The sequence below is a fragment of the Lepidochelys olivacea genome, assembly GCF_965140295.1.
Source record: "Lepidochelys olivacea isolate rLepOli2 genome assembly, chromosome: 6".
NCBI lineage: Eukaryota > Metazoa > Chordata > Testudines > Cheloniidae > Lepidochelys > Lepidochelys olivacea.
Window position 1 is genome coordinate 109,121,604 of NC_140416.1, and position 18,152 is coordinate 109,139,755.

General features: G+C 45.2%; 1 protein-coding gene across 10 annotated transcripts in view; it reads left to right on the plus strand.

Moving 5' to 3' along the window:
- The window catches only part of MARK3 (microtubule affinity regulating kinase 3), a 111,258-nt gene that overhangs the window by 67,233 nt on the left and 25,873 nt on the right, over positions 1-18,152 (plus strand). For all 10 annotated transcript variants that reach the window (XM_084632630.1, XM_084632626.1, XM_084632628.1 and 7 more), the window contains 2 exons: positions 4,534-4,687; positions 13,963-14,180. In XM_084632630.1, the coding sequence (XP_084488756.1) occupies positions 4,534-4,687; positions 13,963-14,180 (372 nt within the window). The remainder of the gene's footprint in view (positions 1-4,533; positions 4,688-13,962; positions 14,181-18,152) is intronic.

Consider the following 18,152-nt stretch of genomic DNA (forward strand, 5'->3'; position numbering starts at 1 on the left):
ATTTTTTAAGAGAAACCAAAGATCTGGGGAGGCTTGCCTGAAAGTGGTCCTGCTGGAGAGGTTAAAACATCCTTCTTGAAACCCTGAGATGGCTGGGGCAGGAGAAATTTCTGAGCACTCATCTAAAAGGGCTCTTGTTGGCTCCTCTACTTATAGAGTTGAAATAGCTGCCTCTAAGGATCTGATGAAAATCTCAAGGGATAGGGAAGGAAAGAACAGAGTCCACACCGGGAAGAGATATAGGTCTCCATCACCAGGTCCTTTTTCAGGAGCCACAAATCCTCTTGAGCCTCAGTTGAAAAGGGTAGCAGCATGCCCGAAAAGGTATGCTCTGGAACACAGTCAGGCATCGAACCCAGTGCTTCTATGCAGTCTTCCCTTGTATTGGTGCCATCCTCTCATAAAACTTTAGTAAGAACATGCCAATACGAAAGTCAGACAAGTGGTCAAAAGGCTAACTGGTGTTTTCAGGACTGGACTCCTGACATCTCTTTAACTCCTTTGTCCCTGGTTGTGGTGTTCCTCCTCCCCCCCCCCCCCCCCCCCCCGCGGGGCTTCTTCTAGGACTCAGAAGACACACATACTGCACTCAGGAATGTGGGCTAACAGCAGGATTGGACTAGACAGACACTACTGGGAGCTGTCAATCAGAGGGGGACCAAGAGCTGCCAATTGGAAAAGAAGGAAATTGGGCAGTATGTTCACTGGAGTCAGGTTGAGAACAGGTGGTTATGGAGTATTCCAAGAGGGAAGGAAGCAGGGCAGAATGTGCATGGAGCAACAGAACCAAATCTGCAGGGAATCCATGTGGTAGAACAGTAATAAAATGGAAGAAATTAAGAGAAAAAGATGATAGCTAAACCCAACTTAGCATATCAAATTCATTTCTCTTGATTTAGCAAGTAGATTTTGTGAACATTTGTGACTGGAGTCCAACAAAAAAGCATTACTACACTGCTTAGCTGTGTTAAGTCATTGTTAACTTTAATGTAGATGCATTTTTCTCAAAACATTATTTAATGTGGTGCCTCATGGCATCAGAAGTCCTGATTAAAATTATACCAAAAATAGATTCCCAGAGTGAAGGAATAGTTGCTGACCTAGGAATATACACACAATCCCAATTCTGCTGTTCCTTATGTTCAAGTTGCGTTCCGATTTGCAGAGTCATTTGTTTCTCACTAGTAGCCACGGGTGTGGCAGTTGGGCCAAGTAATCCTTCATATGTGCCATCTCCTTCATGCAACCAATGTAGAGTAAGGGTAGTGATTGGTTGAATTACCTCTTATCACAGTGGTCTAGGACTCTTGGCATGGCATAGATAAATGCCTTGGTTTTGCACAGGTATAATTAGTAGGGCTGATTAAAAATATTAATCTTTTTAATCGCGTGATTAATCATGCTGTTAAATAATAATAGAATAACATTTAAATATTTTTGGATGTTTTCTACACTTTCAAATATATTGATTTAAATTACAACACTGAATACAAAGTGTATGGTGCTCACTTTATATTTTTTATTACAAATATTTGCACTGTGAAAAATAAAAGAAATATTTTTCAATTCACCTAATACAAGTACTGTAGTGCGATCTCTTTATTATGGAAGTTGAACTTACAAATGTAGAATTATGTACTAAAAAAACTGCATTCAAAAATAAAAATATGTATAACTTTAGAGCCTACAAGTCCACTGGGTCCTACTTCAGCCAATCGCTTATACAAACAAGTTTGGTTACAATTTGCAGGAGACAATGCTGCCCGCTTCTTGTTTATAATTTCACCTGAAAGTGAGAACAGGTGTTCACATGGCACTGTTGTAGCTGGCATTGCAAGACATAGATGTGTTAACGATTCATATGTCTCTTCATGCTTCAACCACCAGTCCAGAGGGCATGTGTCCATGTTGATGGGTTCCGCTCGATAACTATCCAAAGCAGAACGGACCAACGCATGTTCATTTTCATCATCTGAGTCAGATGCCACCAGCAGAAGGTTGATTTTCTTTTTTGGTGGTTCAGTAGTTTCCACATCTGAGTGTTGCTCTTTTAAGACTTCTGAAAGCGTGCGCCACACCTCGTACCTCTCAGATTTTGGACGGCACTTCAGATTCTTAAACCTTGGGTCGAGTGCTGTAGCTGTTTTTAGAAATCTCACATTGGTACCTTCTTTGCGTTTTATCAAACCTGCTGTGCAAGTGTTCTTAAAACAAACGTGCTGGGTCATCATCTGAGACTGCTATAACGTGAAATATCTGGCAGAATGCGGGTAAAACAGAACAGGAGATGCAGTTCTCCCGCAAGGAATTCAGTCACAAATTTAATTAATGCATTATTTTTTTAACGAGCATCATCAGCATGGAAGCATGTCCTCTGGAATGGTGGCTGAAGCATGAAGGGGCATACGAATGTTTAGCATATCTGGCACGTAAATACCTTGCAACACTGGCTACAAAAGTGCCATGCGAACACCTGTTCTCACTTTCATGTGATGACGTAAATAAGAAGCGGGGACCAGTACCTCCTGTAAATGTAAACAAACTTGTTTGTCTTTAGCGATTGGCTGAACAAGAAGCAGGACTGGGTGGACTTGTAGGCTCTAAAGTTTTACGTTGTTTCGTTTTTTAGTGCAGTTATGTAACAACAAAATCTACATTTGTAAGTTACACTTTCATGATAAAGAGATTGCACTACAGTACTTGTATGAGGTGACTTGAAAAATACTATTTCTTTTATTTTTACAATGCAGATATTTGTAATAAAAAATAATATAAAGTGATCACTGTACACTTTGTATTCTGTGCTGTAATAGAAATCAATATACTTGAAAATGTAGAAAAACATCAAAAATATTTAATACATTTCAATTAGTATTCTATTGTATAAGTGTATTAATAGTGATTAATTTTTTTAATCATGATTAATTTTTTTGAGTTAATCACATGAGTTAACTGCGATTAATCAACAGCCCTAATAATTAGTAAAGTCCAAATGGGTGAGAACTTAAAATTGGACTATAATAAAGCTCAGATCTCAGTGCTGATTGAATCTGTTGATATTCTGAACAGAAAGAGCTCTCAGCTATCCTTGTAGCTGTTTTCATTGCTTCACGCTTACTCAACGCACATTCTAGTTAGTGAAAATCCTGAAATCTTACTATATAGATTAACAGGACACTGAGGATACAAATCTGCCTACACAGGCTATTGTCTTTAGAATGCCTACCAAAACATGGCAGACTCTACATCTGATCTTCTTCCCACTCTGTCTCACCCCACCTAGCCCCAGAAATTTAAAACAACATAATTACTCTCTTAATATAACGCTGTAATGGAAGGAGAGTGTGGGGTCTCCTTTTTCCAAAAAGGGTAAGGAGATATGAAGACTGGTTGGGGTAATGTGAGAATCATATATGAAGAGATGTCAGGGCAGTTGGCAGCTAGAGCAAGGGTGAGTGCATGGCAGTATAATAACTTGAGAGCTTCCTGGCTGAAAGATAATAACTAAGACTCTACCTAATTTGTGGTAGTGTGGAACTTGCAGATCTCAGCAGTATTAGGCTTCCACTGCAATTTTGTCAGCCGTCTGGGGCTGACAGCAGAAGCCCCAGCCGCCAGTTGGCTGAGTCTGACAGTGGGAGCCCTAGCCATCAGCCACTGATGGCCAAGGCTCCCACTGTCATCCCCACACATAGTTGCACAAAATGTCTGGTTATCAAAAAAATATAGCAGGCATAACATAATACTGGAATGTTTATATTCTAGCAAATTTTTCTTAAACATATAGGTCTTCTCTGGCTTTTCCAAATTACCACAATTAATAAAGGTCCATTATTACTTTTCTGCAATTTTCCATGTCTAATCTGCAACTCTCAGCTGCAATTACTTGACAATCATCCCATGATTCAAGTAGGGCCTTAACAATAACTTTATTGTGGGCTAAAACATCATATTTTGACTTCAGCACTATAGCCTATCATATTCTGGTTACCTTTTAAACAAAAAATACCTTCAAATATTGGTTAAGCATTTTAACGTATTTTTAAAGTTGTCTATTTTTGTATTGTAGCACCAAAAGTGTGGTAGGCACTCTATACTCACTTTGGGGCAGGGACTACATTCTAATGTCCGTATAAACGGAAGCAAACTGTTCAGAAGCAAACACCCTCATCTCTCCCCAACCTTATCCCATAAGGAAGGGGTTAGAAGATCTGTTTCTTAGCAAAATAACTTTTTCATAAAATGCTCCTAACATTTCAGAAGTAACTCAAACTATGCAATGTTTTGTATAGCTAACGTAGCTTTGTACAGATTTGGTTACTTATTTACCACCAGCTGAGTGAAAAATGAACAGAGCACTGTTCATATTTTTACTGGTCCTTTAGGCACAGAACTGGATCTGACTAGTGCACTTTTAAGGAACATTTTAGAGTGAGAAACTTTTGAAATTTTGCTTACTTAAGATTACAGTCAGAATCTCTGGACATTGTTAAATTCATTTTGATTAAACCTCATTTTTAAATTTTCTCTTAGTTGGATGCTAGTGATTCAAGCTCCAGCAGCAATCTTTCCCTTGCTAAAGTTAGGCCAAGTAGTGATCTCAACAACAGCACTGGACAATCGCCTCATCACAAAGTGCAGAGAAGCATATCTTCCAGCCAAAAACAGCGACGGTACAGTGATCATGGTGAGTGACCCTTTTTCAGTGTGATGACACACATCTACTATAAAATATTCAGTATTTCCTTACAGCCTCCACCTTTTAAAAGGGACCAACTTGCTTATGGTCTGGTCATTTACAACGTAGTGACTAATTCATTGTTTTACAATGATCAGGTATTCTTATGTATACTTTAGAAGATCTCTCTGAAGAGGTCTTAATGTGTACTGAGTGAACCAGCTTATTCTATTATCATGGCAATATTTTCTCCTGCCTGTGGGACCATCCTAGGAAAGTCTTGCTACACAAGTTAAACAGCATCACCATCCCCCACTTCCATTATGGCCATACAGCTTTTGTTTCTTTTGGCACTAATAGGTCAGCCTTTATCTAAAAGAACTTGGAAAACTATCTGTCCCCCACTATTTCTTCTTGTTTCCTGTGGGGGCTGTCACTTGAATGCCCTGCAAAGGTCCAGTTTTTAAAGAGTACCAGTGACTACAGCCAAATTTAGAATTTTTCTGCCTCATGGGTATGCAGAACAGTCACACAGAGTTTACTAAATATCTTCTAAATCTTCCTGCCTATACACTGCCTTACAAAGGGAATCTCCTTTTGGCCAGAACATACTACAGTGGTTATTTGCAGGCAGGAAAGGTTGCTTTCCTGTCCCTGTGTCTTCTCGGATTACGTTGTCTTTTTTGTTAAATTTTCTAATCTGTAGAATCAGTTTGGTTATTTTTGTTTGAAGAGAGAAACCAAAACACTTGAATGGTTTTGACTTGATTTTTATCCCCATTAAAGTGTGTCAGGAGAGAAAGGGAAGTCTGACTTTCAAAATATAACATCCACATCTCAACTTCTTACATTTTAATAGCTGGGAAAGGATTTGTACAAATAGTTGGGCCTTTGGACATTTTGCCTGATCTTCACGTGTACCAGAACAGCTTTCTGCCATTCTTCCCCAATTCCGCAGGCATGTGGGGGGCCTACAGCACAAATTAGGGTGGGTTGTGTGCCAGCAATAATTGCCCGCAGGTGCCATTCCACCATCTCAGAGTTGCTGGAATTTAGCTTAGTCTGGCTGGGTTCTGGAATGCCCATTGAACCTGCCATGACAACTTTATGCAATCAGAGATCCCTTGCTCAAAGGAAATCCCTAACTGGGTTTAGACTAGCTTTCCAACTTACTGTGCCAGTGGCGAGAAAGGGAATAAAGCACAGCCAAATATATGGCTCAACACTTAAAGTAAAAGAGGAATTACTAGAAAAGTACAATAGGCAGTGTTCAAATGTTGAACTTCTGGAGCCAAGCAAAACAAGGTAAGAGCCTTAAGGGGACCTTTCAGAGGGTCTAATGCCAGATGTTTCTTACATTAAAATCTGAGGAACATAGAATCCTAGAATATCAGGGTTGGAAGGGAGCTCAGGAGGTCATCTAGTCCAACCCCCTGCTCAAAGCAGGACCGATCCCCAATTAAATCATCCCAGCCAGGGCTTTGTCAAGCCTGACCTTAAAAACTTCTAAGGAAGGAGATTCCACCACCTCCCTAGGTAACGTATTCCAGTGTTTCACCACCCTCCTAGTGAAAAAGTTTTTCCTAATATCCAACCTAAATCTCCCCCACTGCAACTTGGCACCTTCCTTGTTCTGTCATCCACTACCACGGAGAACAGTCTAGAGCCATCCTCTTTCAGGTAGTTGAAAGCAGCTATCAAATCCCCCCCCCCCCCCCCCATTCTTCTCTTCCGTAGACTAAACATCCCCAGTTCCCTCAGCCTCTCCTCATAAGTCATGTGTTCCAGTCCCCTAATCATTTTTGTTGCCCTCCGCTGGACTCTTTCCAATTTTTCCACATCCTTCTTGTAGTGTGGGGCCCAAAACTGGACACAGTTCTCCAGATGAGGCCTCACCAATGTCGAATAGAGGGGAAGGATCACGTCCCTCGATCTGCTGGCAATGTCCCTACTTATACATCCCAAAATGCCATTGGCCTTCTTGGCAACAAGGGCACACTGTTGACTCATGTCCAGCTTCTCATCCACTGTTACCCCTAGGTCCTTTTCTGCAGAACTGCTGCCGAGCCATTCCGTCTCTAGTCTGTAGCGGTGCATGGGGTTCTTCCGTCCTAAGTGCAGGACTCTGCACTTGTCCTTGTTGAACCTCATCAGATTTCTTTTGGCCCAATCCTCCAGTTTGTCTAGGGCCCTGTGTATCCTATCCCTACCCTCCAGCGTATCTACCTCTCCTCCTAGTTTAGTGTCATCTGCAAATTTGCTGAGGGTGCAATCCACACCATCCTCCAGATCATTTATGAAGATATTGAACAAAACCGGCCCGAGGACCGACCCTTGGGGCACTCCACTTGATACCGGCTGCCAACTAGACATGGAGCCATTGATCACTACCCGTTGAGCCCGACAATATAGCCAGGCTTCTATCCAACATCTATCTTCTACCTAACATCTCCAAGTAAAGAATTTAAATAGTTTTATGTTCACCACCCATCTGTCCTTGTACCAGAGAAAATGTATACAAATTCTGTATCTTTGGTGGAAAATTGTGCTAAAGGGAGCTTTAAGAGTTAGCTTAAATCTCCAACTTATTAACATTTTAAAAATTGACTTTGTCTGTGAGCAACTCAAGTTTTTTACACATTTTTTAAAAGGCAGAGGTTGTTAATATTCAGAAGTTTGGAAAAGTTCTTCGAGTGCTTGCTCATGTCCATTCCATTGTCTGTGTGTGTGCTCACCACATGTACTGGAGCCGGAAGTTTTTCCTTCAGTGGTATCCGAGGGGACTGGCTTTGGCACCCTCTGAAGTGGCACGCATATGCGCTGGTATAAGGAGCGGCCGCCCGCTTCCCCCTCTCTCGGTTCCTTCTTACCGTCAATGACAGTGCTAGAACATCTCCTTGCTTTGGCACACTTTCCTATCTCTACTGTGTCTAATAGTGAATTTGTTGTATATAGTTGTTTAAAGTTGTACAGCTAATAGTTCCCTTAGTGTTAAGTTAGAAATAGCTAGTTCCATATGGGACTTAGCCTAGGGACGGGGCATGCTCCAGGCTTCAAACCTTGTGACTGTTGCACAAACTTATGACAGTCAGTGATCCCCATAGAAGCTGCCTGAAGTGTTTAGGGGAAACCCACATGAGCAACAAATCTTGCATTTGCAAGAGCTTCAGGCCGCGAACCAGGAAGGAGCAGGACATTTGTCTCTGAGCGATCATTATGGAGTCGGCCCCCACACTAGCCTCAGAGTCGACGAGATCGGACTCTGCTCCAAGCACTGTAGCCTCAGTGCAGAGTGCGCTGCCAGCACCAAATTCTGACTGGCGCTGATCCCCCTCCCCGGTACCGGCTAAAAAGCAAAGAAAGGCCAGGAGGGGATGTTTTCCTATAGTCTTATAAAGGGAAAGAGAGAGCCGGAGAGCAAAGACCCATGCGGGGTAGCTCTTCCCCTCTGGATGGTGGCCAGGCTCTGACTCCTGTTGAGCTGTCAAGGCCGCTTCAAAACCCACCCACCACCCCGGGAAGCAGCAGAGGCACTCAACACCTGGCAGTGCCATCCATGCTGGAGGCCTTTCAGGCCGCTATGGACATACTGTCCCTTCCTGTGCAGCCCACCTGGCCACTGAGGTGCATCGTTCGAGGGGCAAACCTGCCCTGGGATCCTTCCAGCGGTCTCCATCAGTACGGCACTGCTCCCCACGTCAGGGAGTGCCCTGCTAGCGGTCACCTGAACAGGGTGACCACCAGCCTTTGGACACAAGTTGGCTTGCCTGCCAGAGTTCCCAGTGTCGGTCCCCAGACTCTAGGCAGTGTTCCTCAGGCTCTAGGTGTCAATTGCCAGCAGTCTGGCACAGACCTACAGAAGCGTGGCACCTGTCCCTGGTTCCGGGAGCATCCAAGCCACTCTCCCAGCCCACGGTGCCAGTCCCTGGAGCCATGTCACCGGATTGCCGGCCTGGTATGGATCACCATAGGCCTATTGGCGGTCTCCGAGACATCAGTCTTCTCACTTCTGTTCCAGCTCACGGTATATGGAGCGGCACCACTCTCTAAGCACGAGGCATCTATTGCTGCAATACCATAGCCAAATGCCGACGCTGGTCACTGGGGTCACAGCACCGAGACCCATCACCCCCGTACAGGTCCCCAGTGGAGGTCCATGGGCAGAGCCAACGAGATTGGGGTACACAGGCAGCCTCAGTACCGTTCTGGTCCCCCAGATAAGTCTCTCCCTCCTCAGGTTTGGACACTTTGGAGAACCTGCCTGCAGCCCAAGGCCACCCACTGGGGCCATCAGCATTCCCCTCTTGGCTGCCAGAGGCCAGCCCCCTGGGAACTATGGAATCCTTGGGGGTTTCCCCACTCATCGCAGGGGCATAGGTTGGTCTCAGGGGCGTCTGATAGACAGTCAGTGACGGTCTCCCACCCACCCCCTGACTTGGACGCAGAGTCAGAGCAGCTCCCCACGGTCAGCCAGCCTCAGACGAGGCTCCCCTAGCAGAAGTGGTGGAGTTGGCAGATCCACCTGTACCTGCCTCATCATCATCTTCGCCCAATGAGGCGATAGCGGGGTCCTCTCACATGATCCCCCAGGATGATGCCAGGGCCCACCAGGAGCTTTTGAAGAGAGTCGTATCAAACCTGGGGCTGGAAGCCAAGGAACGGGCGGAGCCCTTGGGCTCCCTGTTCGATGTGCTAAGTTCAGCAGCCCCCTCCAAGGTGGCATTGCTGGTGCATGAGGGAGTGGTTAAAATTACTAAGGCCTTGTGGCAGACACCCTCCTCCCTGTCCTCCATCTCCAAGTGGGCAGAAAGAAAATACTACGTCCCCGCTAAGGGATATGAGTATCTTTATTCCCACCCTGCCCCAAGCTCACTGGTTGTGTTGGCAGCCAATGGGCGTGATAGACAGAGCCAACCCAGATCAACTTCTAAGAAAAAGGAGGCAAAGAGGCTTGATCTCTTCGGGAGAAAGATTTATTCTGTGTCCATCCTCTAGCTGAGAGTGGCCAACTATCAGGCCTTACTTGTCTGTTATGATTTTAATATTTGGCAGTCGATGGCAGAGTTTGTGGATTTGCTGCCAGAGGAGCCCAAGAAGGAATTCCTGGCTATCATAGATGCAGCGCTTTGACCAGGGCAGCCCTCCAAGCGGCCTCATATGCGGCAGATTCTACGGCCTGGGCCATGGCTTCGGCCATTTCTCTGCGGTGTGCATCCTGGTTGCAGTCGTGGGGCCTGTCAGTGGAGGTTCAGCAATCCATCGAGGACTTCCCATTCAATGGCCTGGCACTCTTTTGGAAGAGACAGTAAATTAAATGGCCTGAAAGATTCTAGGGCTATCTTGTGCTCCCTGAGCCTTTACATGCCGGCGCTGTGAAGGAAGCAGTTTAAGCTGCAACAGCCCCACAGGTTCAGGAGCCAACCTCAATCAGAGCCCTTCTTGGGGCTATAAGCGCTGGCAAGGTCATAGGCCGGCCACCTTAACTCACTCGAGCTCTACCCATAACTAACCGGGTAACAAGCAGGCATTTTGAGGGTGCGCTCGAGCCTGTGTCCTGCGCCTTCCAGCCTGTGTCCTGGATCTAGCACCCCAGTCATTTCCCAACCATTTGTCCCCCTTCCTCCCTACCTGGACCTCTCTAACATTGGACCAGTGGGTCCTCAGCACGGTAGCAGGGAGATATAACCTCTAGTTTATTTCTATCCCCCCTTTCCCACCCTCCCTCCTCGTCCCTCTTCAGGAATCCTTCTCATGAGTATCTGCTCACTCAGGAGGTGCAAGGCTTTCTGTGGTTGGGAGCCGTGGAGGAACTCCCTCTGCATTTGCGGGGGAATGGGTTTTACTCCCATTATTTCTTTACACCAAAAGCCGAGGGGTGGTTGTGTCTGTGCCCCATCCTCGACCTGCGGAGCCTCAACAAGCATCTCAAGAATTTGAAGTTCCTCATGGTCTCCTTGGCCTCCATCATTCCTTCCCTGGATCCGGGAGACTGGTACGCCACCCTTGACCTGAGAGATGCTTACTTTCCCATATCGATATTTCACGGACACAGACGGATCCTACGTTTCATAGTTGAGACTGCCCACTAGCAATTCGCAGTGCTCCCTTTTGGCCTATCAATGGCACCCAAGGGTGTTTATGAAGTGCATGTCGGTGGTGGAGGCCTACCTCAGAGGTCAGGGTATCCAGATCTGCCCATACCTCGATGACTGGCTCATCAAGGGCCAGTTCAGGTCCAGCACAACGTTGAGACATTGCGAGCCACGTGTCAAGCTCTGAGCCTGTTGATAAACTATCTGTTGGACTGGGATCAGCATTGATTTTTGTTCGTTTATCAGAGAAGTATTCTACTCTGCCCAAGCGAGAGCATTCCTGCCAGAGGCTAGGTTCAGGAAAATGTCAGATCTGATTGTCAGCGTCACTGCCCATCTGCTCACCACTGCCTGGGTCTGGCTCAGACTATTGGGGCACATGGCAGCATGCACGTACGTTGTCCGAAATGTGAGACTCAAGCTGCGTCCCCTCCAGATGTGGCTGGTGTCCGTCTACTCCCTGACCAGGCATCACCTGGACACGGTCATGACGATCCTGCCATGGGTACTTACCTCCCTGCAGTGGTGGTCCAACCCAATTCTGGTGTTGGAAGGGGTGCCGTTCGCGAGCCTGCAACTGACCCATAGTCTCCCTGATTTCAGATGTGTCCGACCTAGATTGGGGTGCACATCTCAGTACACTACAGACTCAGGGGTTATGGTCTCGAGAGGAGCTCGTATTACATACAAACGTCAAGGAGCTCGGACCCATCCATCTGGTTTGTGGTGTCGCTCACCACCTCACAACTTGGATACTGGGTGACTGAATCCAGAGGAACAGGCAAGTTTTCTTGGAGAGCAGAAAGCCCTCCACCAAAGCAGCTTACCTGGCAAAGTGGAAGCGTTTCTCCTGCTGTGCATCAGAGCAAAATATCTCCCCGACCCAGTCATCTCTGCAGTCCATCCTGAATTATTTGCTTCACTTAAAGCACCAAGGCCTCGCCTTCTCTTTGATCAAGGTGAACTTGGCAGCCATATTGGCCTTCCACCTCGCATCCCGGGTAGTTTGGTGTTCTTGCATGAGACGTTGATCAGGTTCCTGAAAGGACTTGAAAGACTCTTTCCGTCAATCCGGGACCCGGTATCCCAATGGGACCTCAACCTGGTCCTCTCCAGGCTCACGGGTCTGCCCTTTGAGCCTATGACTTCTTGTTCCCTTTCCCACTTATCTTGGAAGGTTGCACTCCTTGTAGCTATTACCTTGTTGAGATGTGTCTCCGAGATTAAAGCCCTCACTTTGGAGCGCCCATACATCTTATTCTACAAGGACAAGATTCAGCTGAGGCCCCATCCTGCATTCCTGCCAAAGATGGTGTCACACTTTCTTGTCAACCAGGATATCTTCCTCACGACGTTCTGTCCAAAGCCTCACACAACCAATGAGGAGAGGCAGCTGCACACTCTAGCTGTCAGGCGTGCCCTGGCTTTCTACCTGGAATGCCGCAAGCCCTTCCTCAGATCGACCCAGCTCTTCATCGTGAGAGCTGACAGGATGAAGGGTCTTCCAGTGTCCTCTAAGAGGATTTCCAATTGGATCACCGCCTGCATTCGTACTTGTTACAAGTTGGCACAGGCTGTGCCTCCACCGATAGTGATGGCCCACTCAACTGGGGCTCAGGTGTCTTCAGCTGCCTCCCTGGCACATGTCCCTACCCAGGACGTCTGCAGGGCCGCGACATGGTCTTCAGTACACACGTTCACGATGCATTACGCCATCACCCAGCAAGCCAGAGATGATTCATGCTGGATTTGGCAGTGCTGTGTTGCAATCAACACATCCATGAACTTCTATCCGCCTCCAGTGGTACTGCTTGGGAATCATCTACAATGGAATGGACATGAGCAAGCACTTGAAGATAAGACGGTTACCTTTCATAACTGTTGTTCTTTGAGATATGTTGCTTATGTCCATTCCATGATGCACCCTCTTTCCCCTCTGCCGGATTTCTGTCAAGAAGGAACTAAGGGAGTGGGGGAAGCCAGCAGTACCCCCTATACCGGTGCATATGTGCACCGCTCCAGAGGGCTTCAGAGCCGGTCTCCTATGGATACCACTGAGGGAAAGACTTCCTGCACCGGTGCATATGGCAAGCACGCACACCTACAATGGAATGGACATGAGTAAGGCTAAGATTGTCGCAGAAGTCACTGAATCCATGACTTTCAGTGACCTCTGTGACATTGGGGGGCCCTGCAACTGACTGGCCAGTGGTGGCAGGGCAATCCCAAACTGCCCAGCCACAGCTGCTGGCAGCCAGGGGACCCCGGAGCTGCTCAACAGCTATGGGCCACCCCCCAACTCCTCCCCCTTCCCACAGGCTGCCCAGCCACTTCCGCTGGCAGGGGAACATTGGGAATCATTAAGAAAGGGACAGATAATAAGACAGAAAATATCATATTGCCTTTATATAAATCCATGATATTCCCACATCTTGAATACTGCGTGCAGATGTGGTCACCCCATCTCAAAAAGGATATATTGGAATTGGAAAAGATTCAGAAAAGGGCAACAAAAAATAATTAGGTATGGAATGGCTTCCGTATGAGGGGAGATTAATAAGAGTGGGACTTTTCAGCTTGGAAAAGAGACTAAGGGGGGATATGATCGAGGTCTATAAAATCCTGACTGGTGTGGAGAAAGTAAATAAATGTTGTTTACTCCTTCTCAGAACACAAGAACTAGAGGTCACCAAATAAAATTAATAGGCAGCAGGTTTAAAACTGACAAAAGGAAGTATTTCTTCACACAACACACAGTCAACCTGTGGAACTCTTCGCCAGAGGATGTTGTGGAGGCCAAGACTATAACAGGGTTCAAAAAGAACTAGATAAATTCATGGAGGATAGGTGCATCAGTGGCTGTTAGCCAGGATGGGCATGGATGGTGTCCCTATCTTCTGTTTGTTGGAGGCTGAGAATGGGCAAGAGGGAAATGGATCACTTGATGATTACCTGTTCTGTTCATTCCCTCTGGGCACCAGGCATTGACCACTGTCAGAAGACATGATATCAGGCTAGATGGACCTTTAGTCTGACCCAGTATGGCCCTTCTTATGTTCTTATGATCCTCTGACCATTGTTTCATTTATTTTGACTTTTAAGATATGTGCATATAAATGTATTTGCATAATGAATAACAAACTTGATAACCTCCACATTTGGGAAAAAAAAAAGTTTTGTTTTGTTTTTTAGCTGGACCATCTATCCCTCCAGTAGTGGCGTATCCAAAAAGAAGCCAGACTAGCACTACAGACAGTGACCTGAAAGAAGATGGAATTCAGACACGGAAATCTAGCAGTAGTGCTGCTGGGGGAAGAGGAATTGCTCCAGCTAGCCCTATGCTTGGAAATGCTAACAATCCAAATAAGGCTGATATTCCTGAACGTAAGAAAAGTTCTGCTGTCCCCAGTGTAAGTGGAAGCATTTATTCTTTAAAGCATATGAACATGAAACACTTTAAAAGTAGGAGGATGTCACTCAACCCAATGGCCTGTCGTTGGTTTTTGCTTTATTTGATTTTTTTTAATGCTTTTATCTTCATCTCACTTCATTCCCCAGGAGCAAATGTAAGTATCGCATGTACTTATTTGTATACTGTTTGCTTCAGTCACCTGCCCAGGAACTTAGTTCTTTTGCCTATTGCCATTTTTGAAATAGTTCATTAGGGTAGGAACCAGAGGTACATTTTAAATAAATCCAAGGCAAGAAAAGGAACTAAGAGGCTATCCTATGGAGCAGATAGTATGGGTCATGGATGGTCTCTGAAATCCCACCCACTCTTTTGGATTTCCTCCTCCCAAAAAAGGGATCCCGGCCACAGCATTTATATCCCATATCCTTTTGGATACATTGATAAAAAGGGTCACCTGTACTTTGCACTAGGCATTCCTTAACACATTTTAAAAATGCAATAATACAGATTACTCCATGGACTCCTGCCCTCTGACCAGTAATTAACATATTACCAAACAGCTGTAGCTTTAAATATTTCCCCTGCCCCCAATAAATAAATAAATACTTATTTGAACTGAGTTTTTGCTTAAATACAGTGCTCAGCTTTGGGACTTGAGTTCTCTTAAAATGATCCTCTGATCTTTCTGCTGCAGTGCTTTGAGCGGATTAGTTTCAGTGAAACTCTCCCACAGTAACTTCCAGATCCTTCAGCTGGTAAGTTACTAGGGAGCTGAGGTTATTCCTCCCTTCAGCACCTATACCTTAGCTCAGTTCCCAGTCCAGCTTGTCTCCATTCAACTGAACATTTTGCTTGATTGCCAACTTTATAACTAAGGTTGGAAAACAGTTTTCACAATAAGTCTGTTTCCACAAACTCAGAATTTCTGGAACATTCAGCTTCTGCACAGAAATCTTCCTTGCATTGTGAATTTTTTAAAGTATCAACAAAATCTCTTCAGCCATTATCCAGCTTGGGATGGTATATGTTTCTTTAAAGATGCCATCCTGGGCATTGCAGGATCATTGCATGGCAATCCTATTGCACTTGGATTCCATGGTCGCAATATAAAAAGTGGCAGAATTTCCCTAGTGCAAACGTTTTTAGTCCTCTGAGGCCAAAGAGAAGCTCTGCAGGAGGCCTTCAGCCTCACTTATTAGTTGTGTACCAGCAGCAGCACTGCTTCGGTTCCTGAAACCTTCCAGCCAAGTCATTCTCAGCTACAGTCTGGCAATGAACTCCTCCTGCAAGAGGGATCCCCTCCCCTCGCCTTCTGTTCAGCTGTGGTTCATACATCTGCTCTGACTGTGCTATGTGTATTCTTTTCTAACCTTCTCTCCACCCCCACCCCTCCTTCTTCTGATCAGTGTTAAACTTTCTGGTAATTGTTTGTCTCTCTTGGTGTTCTGGGTTACCTGGTCCCAGAGTGCTAGAGCCTTTAAATTGGTTTTGTCCTACCACTGGCCTTCACTCCAGTAATCTTTTTTTGTTTGGCAGCAGTATGTTTTTGCTCCACACTCAGTATTATTGGTCTTTTTTTCAGCCCTGTTGCATTATAGCCTCAGTGTTTCATTCTTTGGTATTTTGGCTTGCTCTGTTACACCAGCTAGATCCTGACATCAGTGGCTTTATTCCAGTGGTTTCTGGTTTTACATTGTTGTAACTGAAATCAAAATTTGGGCTATCGTGACAGATCCATGGAATACTTGCTTTGTTCATGGTAAAAGGGTCTGACTTGCGCGCTGAATCAAACAATGGCACTAATATGATCAGAAACCGGATTATAACACACAATAGAATGGAGTCATAGTTTGATTCTTTTAATATTTAACCATATAAACTTAACAGGTTTTCCAGTGTGAGTTCTTGTCATTTTTAGAGTTCGCTGTTATAACTGGTGTGTATGGGAAGCTGTTACTTCCCACACAGTTCAGGAATTGGCTAGAGAATTTAAGGGCGGTGGTAGTTGGCATGCAGCCAGAAGAAAGTGGGTTGTCTTGTGCTGACCTACCATTCTGAGTGCAAAAAATCCTTCAGGTACAGACGATCCATCCTGCCTCACTGATTGCATAAAGCCTAAAATTGATAATCCCTTGAGATAACTTCCAAGAAGCAGAATTACTAGTAACTTCTCCTTTCCTTTTTTAAAAAATTTAAAAAGTAACCACTTTTTTAAAAACAAAGCTACTGCAAAATGGCAGAACTTTGAAACTTGGTATGGGAATAGTCCTTGTTGAAGACTAATGTATGATTTTGAAAAAGTCAAACTTTCTTTTTTAACTGCTAGAACCATTAAACAATTGCATATTAAGCTTGTACAGCAGAATATTTTCTAAGTCTGCAAGTATATACTTCAAGGCAAGTGTTGTGCATGTGTGTGCAGCTGATTAGTGTGTGTGGGTTTAGGAAATGTAGAACTTTTGCTTCTAAAGCTGATAGAGCATGCAGGCTCTTGCAAGTCAGATAGCTCTGCAAACCGAACAGCAGTACAGTAAGAATCAGATTAGGTCCATTAGCAAAATACTTCTCAAATTTATTTTGCTTTATAAAGTTGTTGGAAACTAATATGTAGTCTGCTCAATTAAAATCTCAAAAAAAAATAAGGCTTTAGCAGCAACATAATTCTGCCATATTACTCATGCATACTATTCATGGATTGTTTGATATTTCCAAATGTATACCTTATTGCTGTCTCCCAACCTAAAGGGCCTTCAGAATAGTTCAGGATGGCAGTTCAGAGGAAGGCAATTATCGTGGGTGAAAGAGGCTTCGGAACCCTAGCAACAAGAAGAAAGTCAAGGAAAGTGTGGGCCCCTTACTGAATGATGGAGGCAGCCTAGTGACAGAGGATATGGAAAAAGCTAATGTACTCAATGCTTTTTTTGCCTCTGTCTTCACGAACAAGGTCAGCTCCCAGACTACTGCACTGGATAGCACAGCATGGGGAGGAGGTGACCAGCCCTCTGTGGAGAAAGAAGTGGTTCAGGACTATTTAGAAAAACTGGACGAGCACAAGTCCATGGGGCCGGATGCGCTGCATCCGAGAGTGCTAAAGGAGTTGGCGGATGTGATTGCAGAGCCATTGGCCATTATCTTTGAAAACTCATGGCGATCTGTGGAAGTCCCGGATGACTGGAAAAAAGCTAATGTAGTGCCCATCTCTAAAAAAGGGAAGGAGGAGGATCCTGAGAACTACAGGCCAGTCAGCCTTACCTCAGTCCCTGGAAAAATCATGGAGCAGGTCCTCGAGGAATCAATTCTGAAGCACTTAGAGGAGAGGAAAATGATCAGGAACAGTCAGCATGGATTCACCAAGGGCAAGTCATGTCTGACTAATCTGATTGCCTTCTATAACTGGCTCTGTGGATGAGGGGAAAGCCGTGGACATGTTGTTCCTTGACTTTAGCAAAGCTTTTGATGCTGTCTCCCACAGTATTCTTGCTAGGAAGTTGTAGTAGTATGGGCTGGATGAATGGACTATAAGGTGGATAGAAAGTTGGCTAGATTGTCGGGATCAACGGGTAGTGATCAATGGCTCCATGTCTAGTTGGCAGCCGGTATCAAGTGGAGTGCCCCAAGGGTCGGTCCTCAGGCACCTCATGGTGCTCATAAATGATCTGGAGGATGGTGTGGATTGCACCCTCAGCAAATTTACAGATGACACTAAACTGGGAGGAGAGGTAGATACACTGGAGGGTAGGGATAGGATACAGAGGGCCCTAGACAAATTAGAGGATTTGGCCAAAAGAAATCTGATGAGGTTCAACAAGGACAAGTGCAGAGTCCTGCACTTAGGACGGAAGAACCCCATGCACTGCTACAGACTAGGGACCGAATGGCTCGGCAGCAGTTCTGCAGAAAAGGACCTAGGGGTTACAGTGGACGAGAAGCTGGATATGAGTCAACAGTGTGCCCTTGTTGCCAAGAAGGC